This window comes from Furipterus horrens, unplaced genomic scaffold, assembly GCF_987537825.1.
Source record: "Furipterus horrens unplaced genomic scaffold, mFurHor1.1.pri manual_scaffold_2, whole genome shotgun sequence".
In the NCBI taxonomy this organism is placed as follows: Eukaryota; Metazoa; Chordata; class Mammalia; order Chiroptera; family Furipteridae; genus Furipterus; species Furipterus horrens.
The window spans coordinates 8158240-8177807 of record NW_028327172.1 but is presented as its reverse complement, the minus strand read 5'-3'; the positions used below and the strand labels follow the sequence as shown (position 1 = coordinate 8177807).

Below are 19568 nucleotides of genomic sequence, written 5' to 3'. Positions count from 1 at the left end.
TGACCTTCTTTGGTCCGCAAGAAGGGTTCACCCCAGACCACCAGCCCCCATAGGTTCTTGCTGGGCCCCAGGGCAGGTTCAGCGTAGGGAAGCCACCATGAGAAGGAGTTGAGGGCTGCAAGGGGCAGAGGGGGCCTTCTGAGAATCCTTTTGTCCTTTTGTCCCTGTGTGGGCCTGCAGGCCAATTCCCCGTTTATGCTCCAGTTCCCCAGAATTTTCCATACCCTGGTTAATATCTCTGTCCTCTGCCAGCCCCTCCTAGGTTTCAAACATTTCCTCGTCTGCTTCCACTTAACCCCCGCTCTGCCCAGTTCTGAATTTCTGCTTTCCCCCAAGCCTTTCTTTTGCATTTTACCCAAATCAGGTGTCAGAACCCTTGCTGAGGGCGACCAGCCTGGCCACGGGAGGCTGGGACGGAGGCTCTGGGCCATGCCTCTACCTCCCAGGGACTCCCCACAAGCACATTCCTGATCCCAGTGGCTTCTCTCTGCTTCTGGACTGTCCACGAGAGCTTGGACCACAGCACCCAGTGCCCTCCCTGCTCAAGGTCCCAGAGTGGGGGCTCCCAGGGTCCAAGATGGGACTCACTCCCCATGCTCCTGGCCCCTGAAGATGAGTGGGCTCCTGCTGTCCCTGGGAGTAACTCATTCATCCAATCATTCCTTCACACATTCATTCACTTAATTAATGTGTATAGAAGGTCTATTATGCACCAGCTGCCAGACGGCTTCCCAGATTCCGCTTACGTACCTCCCATGGAGCCGCGCTCCCTACCCGTAGGTCACCTGTTCCATAATCAACAGCTGCCCTTGCTGGAGCAGAATTTCTTCCCCTGCGTGGGCCCCAGGGGTGGGCTTTGGGAGCTCTGAAATTGGGTGTGTGTCTGTGCATGTGCTGTGTGTCTTCCTGGGAAGGGGACCCTGAGCGTTCCCCACATTCTAAGAGGCCGTAGGTGCTTGCAAGTGCGACCTCAGGATCCAGACAGCCTGACATGGAAGCGCAGCCCTGCCTCCTGCCTGCAGTGTAACCTTGAACGGTCGCCGAACCTCGGCATCCCATCAGTCAGACATGAATAAGAGGAGTACCTACGTCACGGGGCTGTTGAGTAAGACTTGATTCACATAACACACTTGCCTTTATACATGTTAGCCGTTGTCATGCTGATGGGCCTCTCTACCTTAGTGTCATTGGCTGTGATCTACCTCCTCGTCCTGGCCACATGTCTGGGTGGAAGCGACTTTGTTCCACCTGCCCCAAGGAGAGGAACTGTGCTGGATCAAGTGTTTCCTCTTGCCCGTGTGCCCCCTGCCAGCCCTCGGAGGTCTGGAAACCAGGCCCAATTAGTCAAGAAGGAGGAGCCAGAGTCAGAATGAAGGGACTACCAGCTCTTCTATTTTTTCGATAGTGAAGCATAACAAGCATGTAAAAATATGCTTAAAGCATAAATGTACAATTTAACACATGATCATAATACACACAAGTAACCCCATCCAGGCCAAGAAATAGAACATGCTAGCCCCCTGAGCCTCTCACAGGTCTCCATTAAAAAGAACATCACCCCATTTCTCCCAAGAACCTCTCAGGCCCTGTAGGACAGGCACCATCAGCATCACGACCCTCTGAGCAGAGATGTCAAGGACGCCAGCTCTGCCTCCCACTTCTCTGCACCCCCAGCAAGATGCTGAACCTCTCTGAGCCTCAGTTTACCAGCTATACATCTGCAAAATGGTGCCACATGCTCCTGTATATGTATCACAAGGAGAGACCATGTGGGTACTTGGCATGGCGCACGTATGTGCTCAACATCTGCAGACCATTATCATCATTAATTTGAGTGGGAACAGCTGGAGGGAAGATATTTCCTCAGGGGAGGAGAAACAGGGTTCCTATCTTGGCACCCCCAAACTGCACCTATTTCAGAAGTTTTTCAAATTGTGTTCCTTTGATTCCCAGGGGTTCCACAGCAATATCTTGGGGGAGCTGGTGGGTTTTGATCCGCTCTGCTACTCTTGTTTTCTATAATGGCATCACACGCACCTAAGGTCTTACGCAAAGATATTTTGCTCCTAAAATATTAAATGATTGATACAAACTCCTACAAATTGTAACAAAAGACATCCTAAGTTTTTTAAATGAGCACAGGACAGGAGCAGGTGCTTCCTAAGAAGACACATAAACGGCCAACGTGCACATGAAAAGGCGCTCAGAGTTCTAATTCATCAGGAAACGCAAATTAACGCTCCAAGAGAACAGCTCCTTGTGCCCATGAGACCGGCTGGAATGGAAATGACTGCCATACCACGTGTGACGAGGATGGGGAGCATTGGGACGCTCACCTGCTGCTGCACGGAGGACAAAAGGACACCCCCTCTCTGGAAGCCGGACACAGGCTTCCCCGTGACCCAGCAGTCCCTGCACACATATGTTCACCCAGGGACACAGACTAGAACGTGCAGAGCAGCGCTGTTCCTAAGAGCCCCATACCAGGAGCTACCCAAATGCCCATCGACCAGAGAAGAGATCCATGAAATGCCGATTTACACCGTGGAATGACATGCAGCGCTGGAAACAACCCAAGGTGACTCCCACGAACGTAATTTTGCGCCAAGAAGCTAGGCACTGAGGCAGGCTTGCTATGTGGTGCCGTTTGTCTGAAGTGCACAAGGAGGCCACATTAATCTTTGCTGTTTGACATGAGGGTAGTGATTATGCTCGGTTTGGGGGCTGCGTTTGTGGCTGGAAGGGAGCCTGAGGGAGCTTTGGGGGGCCTTGTAATATTGCTTCTTGATCTGATACTGGTGACACGGATTGTGAAAATTCATCATGCTATTCCCTGGGACATGCATGTTTCTGTGTGCATTTTATAGTTCAAGAAAAGGTTTAAAAATGATGATGTGGATTTATAAGAAACCACTTGGGCCCTGAAGGGTGTGGCTCAGTTGATTGGATGCCATCCCGCAAAGTGTAAGGTCATTGGTTTGATTCCTGGTCAGGGCACATGCCCAAGTTGCAGGTTTGGTCCCCGGTTGGGGCGCATACAAGAGGCAACCAATCAATGTTTCGCTCTTGCATCAATGTTTCTCTCCCTCTCTTTCTCCCTCCCTTCCCTTTTCTCTAGAAACAAATAAAATCTTTTTTATTTTTTTAAGAAATTTCTTGGAAAATACATGAGCACTTAATTCTCCTTTAGAAAGTAATTTGCAAAAACTGCGTGTACCATACTGTCTGGTCCCATTTCTATAAGTAAATAAATACATTCATTTACAGCATTAATTGTGGTTAGTCCTGGGCAGTGAGATTGAGTCATTTAAAATTTTTTATTTACCTGTAAATAATCTCAAATAAGCATGCATTATTGCTATACTTGGGCCAAAAACGCTATTATAAATTTAATTTTAAAAGCTTGTGCCCGTCTCCAGAGAAGCCCCACAGGTCTGGGATTAGGGAGTGGAAACGGTTCTCTGTGTTATTGGAAGACCTCACGCCTGGGCTGAGACCTTAATGGAAAATTCCCAGGGGACCAGCCGTCCCAAGACCTATCTGGCCGGCTCGATAACGCTTTGCGTACATACGTGCGCTATCCCTGTCTGGCCCTGATCAGGTTCTTTAGATTGCATTCCATGGTTTGATTTGATATGTTCACAGAACATTTCTGAACACCTGTGCCCTTGTCAGGGGCTGCCCTCCGTTCGTGATGCCGGTCCCAGCGCCCCTCAAAGCCGAGCGCCAGGCAGGGCTAATGGCAAAGTAAACGGTGTTGTCTAATCTCCCTGCCAGGCCAGTCTGGGCCCCTCAGATTACACGGCCTCCCTGTTGGCAGCCACCCGTCAGCCTGGCTGACGACCGGGCCTCACGGAGAGCACACAGTCCCAGTGTTCCACGTTTCCTCCCCTGACTTTCTCTGCGAACTGGGTAAATGGCTTCTCTGAGTGCCCCTGGGATGAAGGCTGAAGACATCACAGAATGTCTACCTTACACTCCAACCGATGAGCAGAAACCAGGTGGGTGTGTGTGGGCACAGAGCCTGGCCCAAGACAGAAATCTCCCAAGTTCAGCGCCTTCTGTGGCCCCAGTTCGAGTCCTGCTCATATCACTTCTTAGTTATATATGAACCTGAGCTGATCACTTAAACCTTCTGAACGGTGTCTATAGGGATAATACAGGAATAATAATTTTTATTTTATTTATTTATTATTTTTTAATCCTCACTCAAGGACATGCTTATTGTTTTTAGAGAGAGGAAAGGAAAGGAGAAGGAGAGGTAGAGAAGCATCGATGTGAGAGAGAAACATTGATCGGTTGCTTCCCACATGCACCCTGACTGGGGACCGAACCCACAACCTAGGCATGTGCCCCAACCAGGAATCAAACCCATGACCTCTTGGTCCACAGGACTGTGCTCCAACCAACTAAGCCACACTGGCCAGGGCAGGAATAATAAGTTTTTAACAGTTCATGTATCTCAAAGCACCCAGAAAAGCATGAAGAACCATGGAAATGCAAGCCTTGCTGCCTCAGTGGGGGTTTGCAGATGAGCAGACCGACAATGCCAGCGCCCTCCTCTGGTCTCTGACACTGCCTGGGCAGAAAACTGTCTTGCTGGGTTCTGAAATGAGCCCCAAACGGAGACAGCCAGGTACATCTTTGTGGGGATTTCTAGGAAGTTTCAAACCCTGTGTTAGCTTTTTATTGTTGGTGACGAATGAACAGCAATTTAGCAACTTAGCACAACTCACATTTATCTCCCCGTTTGGGTGGGTCAGGAATCCGGGTTCCATTTGACTGGGGCCTCTGCCTCAGGGCCTCTCATGGGCGGGCGCAGCAAGGTGTCAGCCAGGGGTGTGGTCTCTTCTGAGGCTCACGTGGTTGTGGGCAGGACTCAGGTCCTTGCACGCTGGCAGACAAGGGTCCTGAGCTCCCAGCTGGCTATTGGCTGGAGGTTATGCTCTGTTCCTTGCCATGTGGGCCTCTCCCTGGTTGCCTCATCAGAGCCAGCAGGCAAGCCAGTCTGAACAAAGACAGAAGTGACCACCTCATATAATATAATCACAGCAGTGACATCCCATCTGCTTTGCCACATCCTACTTGTTAGCAGCAAGTCATAGGCCCTGAGTGTGCTCGAGGGGAGGGGATTACAAGAAGCAGACTACCCAGAGGCGAGGATAATTGGGAACCGTCATGAAGTCTGCCATAAGCCCGGAATTGGCGCCACCAAGGCCGTCAGCCTCAGGGTGTTAAAATCTCTACAGTGGGACGACAACCATCTTCACCGATCCAAGAGCTTCTTCCCATGAGTGTGACCCCAAGACCCATCCGAGGGGAAAGCAATGAGGCCTCCTCTTCTGCCCTCTCCTGAGCCAACCACATCCTCCTTGAAGGCACTGGCCCGTTCTCATCTGGCTCACGGATGTGCCCCAGCAGCCAGGGCGTGCCTACCCAGCACGAAGCAGGTGCGCAATAAAATGTTTGGAATGTGTGAACGGGACCTGCAGGTACCGCCTGAGGAGTCTTCCTTCTGCTTCCCAGACATGTTTTTGCTCTGTCCAAAACCCCCATGTGGGTCCCACAGACAAGCTGTGCCCCCAGAATGGGTGCTCATCCTCGGACTCCAAGCCCTGTGAGCCGGCTCCAGGATGCAGAGGGGAGCCCAAGCGCCCCCTGCTCCTCCTAAATGGACCCTGGCCACCAGCGAGCTTCGCCTCGGCCTGCCAGCTTGTCATTCCCGCCCTTCGATGTGGCAAGAAAAGCAGACCGTGGGCAGATCTACTCACGGTTCCAAAGGACAAAGATGGAAGCAGGGGTGATAAGCGGGTTGTTCTTGCCTTTCTCAGCAGCTTTAATGGCATTATGACAGTTTATTTGAAATGAATCCAATGTGTCCTCTCTAAGGTGCTTCTCCTGGCAGGGCCTAGTGCCCAATTTTCCCTTCATTCCCATGGGTGGGACCGTCACTGGCTGAGTGTGTCACCTGTTATGAAGTCAGGTGCTTTGCATCTATTGTCACAAGGTGCAATTTACCTTTTCAGGTGTCCAGTCTAGAGACAGAATATTTCCATCACCCCCAAAAGTTCTCCCTTACCCCTTGGTAGCCAGTCTCCTCCCCAAGCCACTGACCTGTTTTCTGTCCCCATTATTTTTTTTTTAAAGATTTTATTTATTTATTTTTAGAGAAAGGGGAAGGGAGCGAGAAAGAGAGGGAAAGAAACATCGATGTGAGAGAAAAACATTGATCAAAAGCTGCCTCTCACATGCACCCTAACTAGGGACCAGGCCCGCAACCCAGGCCTGTGCCCTGACCGGGCATTGAACCAGCGACGCGTCGCTTCACAGGACAATGTTCAACCCACTGAGCCACACCGGTCAGAGTTTCTGTCTCCATCATTTTGCCTTTTCCAGAAATGTCATATAGATGGAGTCCTACACATACCTGTAGCTTTTTGAGTCTGGCCTCTTCCGCTCAGCATAACGCCTCGGAGGGCCACCCAGCAGGTCATTGGCTCACCGCTGAGCCTTCTTCCACTGGCAGTCTGCACAGCACCGTTTGTTCACCCAGACGCCTGCCGAAGGATGTTACAGTTGCTTCCAGTGTTTTGGCAATCAGGGAAAAAAATTTAAAAAACTTTTGTAAACATTGTGCACAGGGTCTTGTGAGGACATACGGTTTTCATTTCTTTTGAGTAAATAAATACCCAGGAGGCAGATGACTGGGTCAAATGGTACGTGTGTGTTGACTTTATGAAAAGCTGCTAAACTGTTTTCCAGTGTTGGCTGTACCTGCTTGCATTCCCACCTGCAGGGCAGGAAGGTCCCACTGCTCAGCATCCTGCTGACAGTGAGTCTCACGTTAGCCACTCCAAGTGCGTGGCTGCTTCCCACTTCATATTTAATGCTCACAACCGTCCTATGAAACTAACCCATTTCAGAGATGAGAAAACTGGGTCTCAGAGCGACTGGATCACTAGCCTCTGGTCTCACAGGGGCTCAGGGGCAGGGCTGGGATTCAACCCAGACCCTGAAGCCTCGGTTCTTCCTAAGGTTCTTCCGTAGCCCCCAGGAAACCCGGCTGGTGGAGCAAAGGAGCAGCGCAGGTGTGATAGAGACCTGGATTCCCGCCCCTGCGCTGTCCCTTCTACCTGTGTCGCCTCAGGTAAAGTGGCACCACTGCTCTGTGCCTCAGTTTCCTCATCGGTAAGATGTGAGTGATAACATCACTTACCACGCTGAGCTAAGAGAGGAAGAGGTCGTGCCCCTGAACTCCCGTCTCCCCTCACTACCAAGGAAGAGACACACATGAACCACATCACTCTGTATAAGTTACCGAAATGGCTGGCCTGACGTGGGAGTCATTCACACACTGCTCGAACACTTCCATGCACCACACAATTCACCAAGGAAGATGGCGGAGGGACGCGACACGCATAATGTTCTTCCCGTTCATTCCCTGCATCTCTGTCCTGAGAGCTCCCTGACCCACCCGGCACATTTCCCTTCCTTTCCAAGTTGAGAAGTGCACACAAAGGACTCGGTTTGCCTTTCTTGCTTTTAAAAAGATATGAAGTTTGCCCTGGCTGGTATGGCTCAGTGGATTGAGCACCGGCCTGGGAACCAGAGCGTCGCTGGTTCTATTCCCAGTCAGGGCACATGCCTGGTTGCAGGTCAGGTCCCCAGTTGGAGGCGCGGGAGAGGCAACCACACAGAGATGTTTCTGTCCCTCTCTTTCTCCCTCCCTTCCCTGCTCTCTGAAAAATAAAGAAAATCGTTCTTAAAATAAATAAACAAAAATATATAAAGTTTCATATAAGCATAACATATACAAAAAGTATAAAGAATAATGATGAGGACCCATTTCCCCACCACACCGCATAAGACACCAATGACCTCTGAAGACCCTGACAAGCCCCCACCCCAGCACAGACCCCTCCCTCCCTCCCTCCCAGAAGCAGCCTTGACCCAGGGGGTTTCTATCTGGCACTCCCAGGACTTGGGCAGGCATCTCTAGGACCATCAGGCTGAAGGAGAGAGTGGAGCTCAAAGAAGAAAAGCTCGAGGGGGAAGAAAAGAGCGAGGAGGAGAAGCAGGAACCCCACGAAGTGAAAGGGGGGAAATACGGGTCAAGGATCCACATCTGTGGCATGAAACTGTCTTAACAGGTAATCTTGAAACACAAATGTGCTCTGTACTAACCCCACCTCTCCACACTCACTCAGAGGCACTGGGGGAAATTGGGAGCTTTTCTAGAATCTGTCTCCTGACGCTGAGAAAACCTGGGGTGGCCCGAGGAATCTGATTTCGGAACAAGACTGGCAGATAGGGCTCACTCCCCCATGTGAGTGACCTCCCCTCATGTCTCCAACCCCCACAATTCCTGAATCAAAGTTTTCAATCCACTTTGTCCACTGAATAAACCCCGTAGAGAATCCACTGGGTTGGTAAACATCCTCCTTTAAAAAGGGACTTTCTTAAGACTTTCTTTTAAAAAGAAATGACTTCCTGAGTCATTCACACTCTGGTATAAATTTTCCCAGATGGCTTTGCTCCACAGCAGCTGATTCACCCAAGTTTCAAGCAAGGAGGATGTGGGAGAGGCAGACCCACTGGGATCACAAAAGCGGAAGCTTCGAGCAATCTGAGAGGGTGGGACAGGAGCAGCAGGAAGCGAAGGGGTGCAGAAAGTGAGGGGCACAGATTCCAAAGACACAGCTGTCCTGTTTCAAAGAAGGCAACATTCCTCCACCTGCTCCACCCTCTCCTCTTCCTCGACTGCCCACACTACTATCCAGGACTCCGTCTGACTGCCACTCAGCAACCCCATATAATGACGTTTCTGTGGGGACATGTCTTGAATCCCATAGCACAGACCCATGAACGTGCTTTCGGGGTCACAGCTACAGGAACATGGCCCATCACGAAGTGGGGCGCTGCTCTCCAAGAAACCCAGGTGCCTGTCCCATTGGGACACATCAGGGTACACAGAGCTCCTTGGATATCCGTTAAATGTTAAGTGCACTTTAGACCAATTTTGTCAAAATATTCATCTTGTACAATGTAATGCATTTCATTATTTAAGAAATACACCTCCAGTCCATTTCTTGCTCTTGACACGTCCATCCCAGCCGGGGCATGTGGTTACGGTGGAAAGTTTCTCTGCCGGAAACTTCTCAGAACATGGCTCAGGGGCCGGGACAATCTTATCAGGAGATTTTCTGTTTGGGGTTCAGAGAACGGGTGGCATTTGAGGGCTGATAAGTTCAACTCCAGCGCGGCCGGGCGGCATATAAGGAGCCGCTCCTGCGGGTGCTGCACACTTGCCGCCGCCTTCCCTTCTCCGGACACTCGGGCCCAGGAAGAACCATGAAGTGGCTGCTGCTCCTCGGCTTGGTGGCACTCTCTGAGTGTGTCGTCTACAAGTGAGTTTGCTGCTGTCCCCTTACCTTTCTCTCCGCCCTTCTTTTCCCTCTTCCCTTGTGCGGCTCCCCTCCGGGCCACCTCCCATCTACAGCACTACAGCCGTGGTTAACTGCTCGGAGGAAAGCAGCCTTAGATCCATTTAAATGAAAGCATACAGGACTGAGAGCCCAGCCTAACTCTCTCATTCCCTTGGAAGGACTTACTTTTTCAAACGAGAATTTCTAGACTCCAGTGAACAAAGCACTAAGGGCGGACTTTTGTTAGAGACCGCCAAACACTCCCCAGCCCAAAGCACTTTGTGGAAGACCGACCCTGGCAGCCCCCCCCCCCCCCCCAGGCGTTGCCAACTGCCTGCGGCTTCCTCAAGGCCAGCCTGGGGTCAGTTCCCTGCTCCATCACGGGCCCAGGCGCCTTGGGACTGCCGTGGGACCTGTTTGTGTCGTGCTCAAAATGCAAGCATGTCCCCTCCTGACTTCCCCCCCTCTGTCCTCTCTCGGGCCAGCCTCCGTTTCCTTGCTGGGCTTGCACAGCACCCCATGAGCAGACTCCTTGACTAACTGGGGCCCCTCCTCCAAACCATCCCTTTGCGATGCTTGCCACAGGGTTCCCCTCGTCAGAAAGCGGTCCTTGAGGCAAAACCTGATCCAGCATGGCTTGCTGGAGGACTTCCTGAAGACGCACAGCCTCAACCCGGCCAGCAAGTTCTTCCCGGAGGCCTCCGACATGGCGGCCACCCAGCCCCTTGAGAACTACATGGACGTGAGTGCGTGGGTGGGCGATGCAGGCAGTGCCAAGGACTTAGCTGGGAGGAGAGAGAGTGTCCCAGGGGTCTTGGAAGATGGGCCAGAACTCTGAGCCCCCAGGCAGTCACCCAGGGGTGACTCTGGATCTCAGAGGCACAGAGAGGGCAGGAAAGCTCACAGTTAGAACTGTTCCTCTCATTCATTCATTCATTCAGCGTTCTGCACACAGAGCCCCTCGTTGTGTGTCCAGCACTGTGCTGGGCCCGGGAAACAGCAGTGAGCCAAACTGGGCACGGCCCCCACCCTCTCGGAGCTCACAGACGAGCAGGGAGAAACAGCCAATGCTCTGTGAGCCTCACAAACCAGGAGAAGTACAACCAGGAGAGGGATGCGATGAGGCTGACACACTGTGCCCGTGCGGCAGGTGGCAGGTGGCAGGCAGGGACACTTCCCTGGAGCAGTGAAGGAAAAGCGAGGATGCCAAGAGGATGGAAGAGAACCCCAGAGGGCACGAGGGCTTGTATCAGACCCTGTGACAGCAGGGAACAGAGTGCATTTGAGGAAAGGGAAGGAGAAAGTTGGGGGGGGGTTGCACAGTGAGGTGCAGGGTCAGTGGGAGAAGCCCGACAGAGTCTCTGATAACCGTCTGCATCCTAATTGCCACTGAATCGTCTTAACAAGTGGTCAACCTGGCCAGATTAAAATTACAGGAAGATCACTCTGACAATTCTATTTGCCCTTCGTCAAATACTACATGTCCCCTATGTGCATGGCACAGGGCCGAGGGTACAAAGCAGTGCTGCCTGCATTACGAGCTTAGCCTCTGATTCTGCCAGACCAGCTGCAAATCTAGGCTCTGAGGGTTCTGGTGACCTTGGGCAAGTCCTGTGCATTCTCTGAGTGAGCTGCAGTTTCCTGTCTGTCAAACAGAACCATTGCTACCAACTATCAGAGGGTTGTTACAAGTAATTAGTGCAATAATGTTTTTTGGAATACTTAGCACAGGGCCTGGCCCCTAGTACAGCTAGCCCACTCACTCACATGTTTATGAAGCACCTACTATGTGCCATGGGCGATGCAAGGAGCTGAGAAAATGATAGTGAATAAGCCAAGTTCCTGGAGCTCCTATGTTGAAAGAGAAGACAAATAAGAGACAAATACATAAGTATGTAAGATAATTTCAGGTAATGACAAAGAGGTATAAAAATTAATTAATTAGAGTAAGGGGGAAAAGAATAATGGGGAAGGGCAAACTTACATAGAGTAGTCAGGGAGAGCCTCTTGCTGGAGCTGACATTGATTAGAGCTCTGAATAACTGATGAGGAGGCGTCAGCCAAGGAACGATCTAGAATAAACATTTTCGAAGCACAAGAAATAGCAAGTACAAAGGCCCTGGGATGGAAATGAGGCTGTCAGCCTCAAAGACTAGCAAGACCAGCGTGGCTGGAACAAAGACCAAAAAACGCTGACACCAAGAATAAAAATCCTGACAATGCCCTTTCTTGAAACCCGTTGTACACGCCTTAGATTCAGGAAGAAGATACATCGAAGAGTTTTCATTTTTCAGTGGCTTGTTTATCTCCTGGTCAACCATGTAATGAACAAGCATTTAAGCATCTTCTGGGCCTGGTGCTTTAAGGCTCCACGCTGTCCTCCAAGAACATGCGCTCTCTAGGATGGCAAGACAAAGACAGACAAGCCGGGATTATTATTAGGTGTTAACAGTGCGTGGAAGAGACCAGTCAGAGGAGACCTGGGGAGAGATCAGGGGAGACTCCAAACAGGCAGGGGAACCAGGCTGGGCCTTGAAGGGCCGAAGCATAGAACAGGGAGGGAGAGGCAAGAGCAGTGGAGGGAAAGGCGGGAGGCGGGCTGAGGAGTCCCTGGGGAGGCCAGCGTGGCGAGCCCCGGGTTGGTGAGCTGTGCTGTCCCCGCCCGGCAGATCGAGTACTTTGGCACCATCGGCATCGGAACCCCCCCTCAGGAGTTCACCGTCATCTTTGACACCGGCTCCTCCAACCTGTGGGTGCCCTCCGTCTACTGCTCCAGCCCCGCCTGCTGTGAGTGCCCGGCCCTGCCCGCGCCCCAGCGCCGACGGACTTGGAGCCCAGAACTCTCAAGGGCTTCAAATCAGTCCATTTCAAGCCTGCTGGAGCCACTCAGGAATTCACCCAGCAGGCATTTGCTGAGCACCTACTGTGTGCCAGGGAGATAAAGGAGTAATTCACACATAGTCCCTGTACTCAAGAAGTTCAGGCCAATGGCAGAGAGAAGCAGGCAGCCATGGGCCTGTGCCTCTCAGTGTCCCCTGGGGCGGCCTCGGGAGGACTATAGGGTCAGCTGGGGACATTCCATCAGTGAGATTGTCACAACTGGTCTAACCAGACAGGTATGAAACCTGGGACACTTGGGCCCCAAAACCTAGAGAAAGGTTACCCTTCTCCTCCAAAGCACTCCCCACCCAGAACGCAGGCACCCACCCCAGACCACGACTCTCGATCAGCTTCTGGAGGTGGACAGTGTCACTTCTCGCCCTTGCAGCCAACCACAACCGCTTCAACCCTCAGAAGTCCTCCACCTACCAGGGCACCAGCCAGAAGCTCTCCGTCGCCTACGGCACCGGCAGCATGACAGGCATCCTCGGATACGACACCGTCCAGGTGAGCACCTGCTGGTGGGCCCCCTCCTCCCGCCCAGCCCTGGGGCCAGCTTCCAGGGACCTTGGGGGTCACCTAGCACCAGCAGCCCCCATCACCAGCTCATTCACTAATGTGGGTCTCAGTGATCACAAAAGTAACCTAATGGGGGATGGGAAAGGGGAAGCGGCAGAAATGTCCCAGACATTTCTAGATGGAGTAGTAGTGAGTAAGGAGGTGGTACCTGGAGCCATCAGCCACCCTCAGCCCCACCCACGCTGAGTGCTATGGAGAAGGTAAGAAAAGGTTCAGTTGTCTTTTAGTGCCTCCTCCTCCTCCCCCCAGGGCAGCCCCCACCCCTCCAGTCACAAAAGCTCCACCAGCTCCCCCCTTCCAGGGCACAGCAGGGGGCAAGGGCTCTGATTTGCCTGGGGTCTGCTTTGTGTCCACTCGTCAGACACACAAGCACACGGTGACCATCTGTTCTGCAGCAAATTCTCACACCCAGTTGCAGACCGTGGCCATCTGGACATCAGCCGCAATGGTTACCTCCAGCAGAATAACAACTATTCCTGGGGTTACCCCTCTCCTGTCCTGCCAGTCTGCTGCCCAGAAGCTGAGTCCGACACAGAATGAGCCACGACGCTCCGGGCCCAGCGCTGGCGCCACACAGAGCCCAGTGGAACCGAGCTGATCATGAACGACTTCGTTTCCCCACTCAGGTCGGAGGCATCGCTGACACCAACCAGATCTTCGGCCTGAGCGAGACGGAGCCCGGCTCCTTCCTGTACTACGCACCCTTCGACGGCATCCTGGGTCTGGCCTACCCCAGCATCGCCTCCTCGGGGGCCACACCCGTCTTTGACAACATGTGGAACCAGGGTCTGGTTTCCCAAGATCTCTTCTCCGTCTACCTGAGCTCGTAAGTTGGGACAGAGAGGTCATGGCCACCTGGCCCAGCGAGGGGCTGTCCAGGGCTGGTGGGATGAAGAAGGTCTTAGCAAGCAAGGGATTGAAAAGGTCAGTGTCTAAGGCTTGAGATGTGTCTTTTTAGAGAATGGTACCAAATCCCTCTCTGACCAGTCATCGTCTTATTGGACCCGTGTAGTCTTTGTCACTTTGACTTATACAAGTCCAATGTCATTAGCCCTTGCTCTCCAGTGCCCGTACCCTCATTATTGTCCCCCAACAAAGACCACCATTTAAAGTGAAGCTGCTTAAAATTGGGGCCAAAATTTCATAGCAAAAAAATGAAAAGAAAAATTGGGTGAGACTTACATCTTGAACAGTGGAACTTTTCAGGGGTGAAGGCGAGTTTCTTTTATTAGTTAAAATCAGAGTTTTGGTTGTGACTATGAGTCAATTCTAAGAATCAAAAATGAACCAGGTGTTGGTTTGGGTTGAGTAGAGGTTTATGCAAGAATACCTGAGGGTGTCTCCAACTTTCCCGAGACGCCCAAATCCTTCTCTTTGGAGGCAGCTGGTCATGGTTGATATGTTTCTTCGGTTGTTAACTGTTCTGCGATACACTGGGTCGCGTGTACTGTCAGGTATTAACAGCGGGCAGGCGTTAGGGGAGTGGGGACTGTCCTTTCTGTAGCCAGTTCTCTGGTGATTAATTTCATCATTGGCATTTGCTTTCCTATCATAGACCAAATCTGCAGATTTAGACAATGAATATTCCAATAACAACAGAGAGGCCCTTTCTCCTTTACCCCCCTGGCCCTTCAACATAATATGCTTTCACAGGTACTTAGATATTTCATGTAGGGCCATCTCATCTCTCCAGCTGGAACAGTTTCACAATCTCAGAATGATTGACATTTTGGGCCGTCCTGTGCATTGTAGGATGTTGAGCAGCCTCCCTGGCCTCTACTTCCTAGATGCCAGTGGCATCCCTTACCCCCATCCAATCGTGACAATCAAAAGCATCTCCAGACATTGGCCTATGTCCCGGGGCAGGGGGATGCCCCTGGCTGAGCATGAGAACTGCACTGTCAAGTCCTTAAGAGCAAACATCACCATGTATTCATTTCACATACTTTGGAACCAGAAAGACCTAGGTTCTAATCTTGGTTCTGCCACTCCCTGGCTGTGTGACCTTGGGCAAGTTGCCTCACCTCTCTGTGCATCTCTGTAAAGTGAAGACGATAATAATCATTGTGGCCACAGCAGGGGCATACGGATTACAAGAAACCCTGTCTGTCACACACTCAGCACAGTTCCTGCCACTGGTTAGAGACCAAAGTGAGTCCTCTTAAACTAGAGAGCAAAATTCCATAGCAAAAAAAAGAAAAGGAGAGGTACTCCTTAGAATACACGTAGTTTATGTTCATTTGAATGAGTGAAGGAAGGAAAGTATGGATTCCTGTCTTTTACCCCCACTTTTCATAGCAATGACCAGAGTGGCAGCGTGGTGATGTTTGGTGGCATCGATTCTTCTTACTACACTGGAAACCTGAACTGGGTGCCTCTTTCTTCTGAGACTTACTGGCAGATCACCGTGGACAGGTGAGGTCATTCTGGATGGGTGACACCCTGGCATGGGCCCCAGGTCCCATTTCTTTATAGACTCTTAGTCAGCTAAGCTGTCCAGGATCCCACTGGAACAGCCAACACAGGGAAATGTGTCCCAGAAGAAGGTGGGAGTCGGCCAAGCCAGAGAGACCCTGAGAAGGGCACTTCACTGGAGGAGGAGAGCTGTCTGAGACCCCCAAACACTCTTCAAGGATGGCATGGCCACTTTCCTCCTGGGCACAGAGGCAGGACAATCTACAAGCATCCCCAGGGAGAGCTGGAGGACCTGGCTGTCCAGATGTCTCAGCGTTTAGGGGACCTGTGAACCAGCACGTGCTCCTCCCATTCCAGGAATGGAGATAGGGCAAAATGACTGAGGGGTTATTTCAGCCTTTCCCTCCCACCTTCTCAGGACCTGCCCACCCACCCTGCAGGCCCCTCCCCCAGCCGTCCTTCCCCCAGAGGGCCTGCTGGGGTGACCAATCACCCAGGTTTGCCCAGACGTGAGCAGTTGCCTGCGATGCAAAAATATTCAGTACTAAAACCAGGACAACCCTGGCTAAACCAGGATATGCTGGTGCCCTTATGTCTGTCCCAGCTGTGCTGAAACTTCATCAGGTCTTCCAGCTCCCACCCCTGCTCCTCTTGTCTCCACTGCTCCCCACCTGCTGTGCCCTCCACCTGCGATGTCCTCCCCCAGCTCTTCACCTCCTTGGCAACCTCTGGGCGTCTGCTTCCCTGAGAAGCCTCCCCTGGTTGCTCCTCGCCACCACCACCCTCATGCTGGGCTGTGGTTCTGTCCCCTGGCATGTGCCCTGCTCATCCTGCCCTCGCTCAGTCATAACTTATCATTCCAGCTAGACCGTGAACTCCCTGCAGCAGAAACTGTGCGGCTGCCTTGTTAGGCTTTGCATCTCCCAGGCCCGGCACAGAGTAGGTGTTCAGTAAATAGCTGTGCAGTAAATGAATGCATAAATGAATGCATGGGAGAAGGAGAGAAGCTGACATTTTATATATTGGCCAATGGATGGGGAAGGGGGACCCTCTGGAGTCACTTGGTTCCTCCTTGGGGAGATGTAACCCCTGGGGGGGGCTAAGGAAACCCTTACTTGCTTCTTGCCCTCAGCATCACCATGAACGGCGAGGCCATCGCTTGCAGCGGTGGCTGCCAGGCCATTGTTGACACCGGCACTTCTCTGCTGGCTGGTCCTACCAATGCCATTGCCAACATCCAGGGCTACATCGGAGCCAGCCAGGACTCGAACGGCCAGGTAGACCCAGCCCTGACGGCGCTGGTCTAGACCCAGGTGGCGGTGGGTCTGCCTTGTGGAAGAAATGCAACCCTTCCAACCCTCCCTCTTTCCAGATGGTGGTCAGCTGCTCGGCCATCAACAACCTGCCCAACATCGTGTTCACCATCAACGGCATCCAGTACCCTCTGCCCGCCAGCGCCTACATCCTGCAGGTGAGGGGGCTCTGGGCCTTCCACCTCACTGTGCTCACGGAATGTGGCCACATCCCCCGGCTCTGCACGGGCTGCAGCTGACTTCTGCTCTAGACAGCCTCCAGAGAAAAAGAACCCATTACCAATAAATGCATGAATGAGAATTTGGATAGAGCCCCCTACCCCAGGAGAAAAGTAAGGCAAAGGAGGGTAGCATGAAAAGAATTTCTAGTTGAACACCTGAGTCCAAGCCCTAGGTTTCAATTACTAGCCTGTTGGTTCGAGTGTGGTTTAGGGGAAACCAGGTAAGAGTGACCCAAGCAAAACCATTAAGGGTTGAGCATATGAAAATCATAATTTGTGTAGGGTCAGGGCTAATATGCTTCTACTGTCTCTACCAAGTAACAAATCTTCAGTCAAACAAGCCACAGGGAAACCCTTTACCTTCTACTAAGACGCCAGGAGGAAAACTTGCTCCACCCAGTGGTTCGAAGCTATTTGGCAAGACGTACTGCTGTCCGGGCCCCTCCCCCAGCGACGCTGATTAATTAGGAGGGGCGGGGCCTGAGCAGTGGGGTTTTTTCAAAGCCTCCTAGGTGATTCCAATGTGCCCCCAAAGTCGTGGCCCACAACCTCAGTGAGTGAAAAGCAGTCACAGCTGACCTGGTTTGTCACTGAACGGGATGAGGATAATGAGAAAAGGCTGTGTTACCAGAGCTTCCAGAATCCTTCCTGGCAGCGTTCTCCCTAAACCCCTTCGCTCTGATGCTGACGTCAGGGTTTGCGCACCTGCCAGAAACACTGGACAATGTCTGGTAACTGACAGCGCAGTGAACAGCTTCTCCAGGCAGACCCCAGCTCGAAAGAGCCAAGCCCCAGGACGGGAGCCAGGAAGCTCCCCTGCGCACGTGCCTCACAGCAGACTGCGGGCCTGGAGGTGTGGTCCCCGAGCGCCCGTCCCCGCTGAGTCTGTGTCCCAACTCTGGTTTCATTCCCCTCTTCTCCAGAGCCAGCAGGGCTGTACCAGCGGCTTCCAGGGCATGAACCTGCCCACCGCCTCCGGAGAGCTCTGGATCCTGGGCGACGTCTTCATCCGCCAGTACTTCACCGTCTTTGACAGGGGCAACAACCAGGTCGGCCTGGCTCCCGTGGCCTAAGCCTGAGCCTTTCCTGCTACTTCCCAGGAAGATCCACTCCAGCTCTGGGCCCACGTTGGATGTACATAATTCTGCCCGTGGGATCATGGAGGTGGGATCTTGGCCCTGTTTCCTGTTACACCAATAATGTAGAATAAAAACATAACCTCCTGAAAACTGTTTCGTGGAGTCGCTTTTCTTCGTTGGTATTTCTCCTCACATCACCAGGGTCAGAACACCAGGGCGGGGGGCAGAAATGGCCACATTCTCTTGGGGACAGCACCGAACACAGTCACAGCGACAGCTCACACTGCACACAGAGGCAGGAGGACAAATGGGCCTTGGCAGGTCCTGCAGGGAGCACCATATAAAGACTTGGGAGTCAATTATACCTCAATTAAATAAAAAATAAAATAAGGGACCAGAAATGCCAGGCTATTGCCTCTTCATGGCACAGGGCACCTAAGTTCTTGGTTAAGGGAACTGACTTCTTATTTCTCCCAAAACCAATAAGATAATGAGCAAAACAAGGAACCAAGGACAGGTGGCCACTGATGATGACATTCCTAAGTAGGCTGGGCAGGGTGGTCTTGACTGTAAAATATGAGCTGGGAGTGACAGAAGCTGACACCCCACAATCTGCCAGGCTGCCCTCCGGGATTAGCTGGTTAATCCAAACTAACAATTGAGGACCCCTCCACGTTTTGGGTATAAAACGCTGAACTGATGCATTTCCCCATCAGGAAAGAGGATGGTTTTATTTTCCCCAGACAGGGATTTTGAGAGAAGGAACTGAGCATGCTCATTAGCAGATATGCCATACAAAGGCAAACAGGAAACAGAGCAGTGTTTTTCAGTGAGTTTGGTAGCAAAACGTTCAATGAAAACTGAAGTTTCAAAATAAGTATGGAACGTGTGGCGTTCTAGGCCGTTCTTTGAGGTTCCCAAGGCACGGACCCCCATCAAAGGCTCTGAGAAGTCCTGCGGCAAAGTGGTCTGTTTCACTGTAACTCGCTTAGTTTGATCTCAGTTCCTCTTTTGCTAGTAAACCTATTACAGTCCTGTGCTCCTCTGCACGCACCTTGGAAAAATGCCCATAGCTCCTGCCTCTGCTGACAGCTGGATTCCAGACTGTTCGCTGGAGACACTGGCCTGCGGGGCTCCCTGCTGAGAGGGAGTGACTTTGGGGTAACCAGAACAACATAGCTTTAGATACTCTCCTGTCACGTCATCCCACGACATGTCATTTATCACTCACACAAATATAAGACGCTGAATGATCTCTTTGAATCATAAATGTGATCACATCCCTACCTTGCTTAAAACCTTGAACTAATGCCTTGCAATTGCACTTGGATAAGACAACAAAGCTTTGATGTGGCCTCCAGGCCCCGCAAGCTCTGGTCCCCACGTACCTTCCCTGCCTGCCCTGATCTCTCTTACCCTGAGCGCCCACCACCCTGGCCCTCTTCCACCTCCACAAATACGCATACTTCTTCCCCGCCTGCAGACCTTTGCACACCCTGTTCCCTTTGCCTGGGTAGCTGTTCCCTTCTTCTTGATCTGCTGACACCCCGTGTCCTGCAGATCTCAACTGAAATGTCCCTTCCCTTCAAAGGCTTCCCTGACCACCCTCCACAGAGTCCAGCCCTCCTCGCCTTTCTGGCACCAGGCACAGCCGTC

General features: G+C 52.0%; 1 protein-coding gene across 1 annotated transcript; it reads left to right on the top strand.

Annotated features, from left to right (window-relative positions):
- Positions 1-9275: 9275 nt before the first annotated feature.
- Positions 9276-18065, top strand: LOC150017688 (pepsin A). Its single transcript, XM_090267473.1, has 9 exons — positions 9276-9407; positions 10011-10167; positions 12095-12212; positions 12694-12812; positions 13511-13710; positions 15183-15299; positions 16432-16576; positions 16672-16770; positions 17757-18065. Exons 1-9 carry the CDS (start codon positions 9352-9354, stop codon positions 17904-17906), a joined length of 1161 nt encoding a protein of 386 aa, XP_090123599.1. The 5' UTR covers positions 9276-9351; the 3' UTR covers positions 17907-18065.
- The last annotated feature ends 1503 nt before the right edge of the window (positions 18066-19568 follow it).

What these genes read in the sequence shown, in the direction of transcription:
- LOC150017688 (XM_090267473.1), top strand. Translation starts at nt 9,352, where the DNA reads ATGAAGTGGCTGCTGCTCCTCGGCTTGGTGGCACTCTCTGAGTGTGTC. An exon ending in TCTGAGTGTGTCGTCTACAA is followed by an intron (nt 9,408 to 10,010) that starts GTGAGTTTGCTG and finishes TGCTTGCCACAG; the next exon opens with GGTTCCCCTCGTCAGAAAGC. An exon ending in GCCAGGACTCGAACGGCCAG is followed by an intron (nt 16,577 to 16,671) that starts GTAGACCCAGCC and finishes CCCTCTTTCCAG; the next exon opens with ATGGTGGTCAGCTGCTCGGC.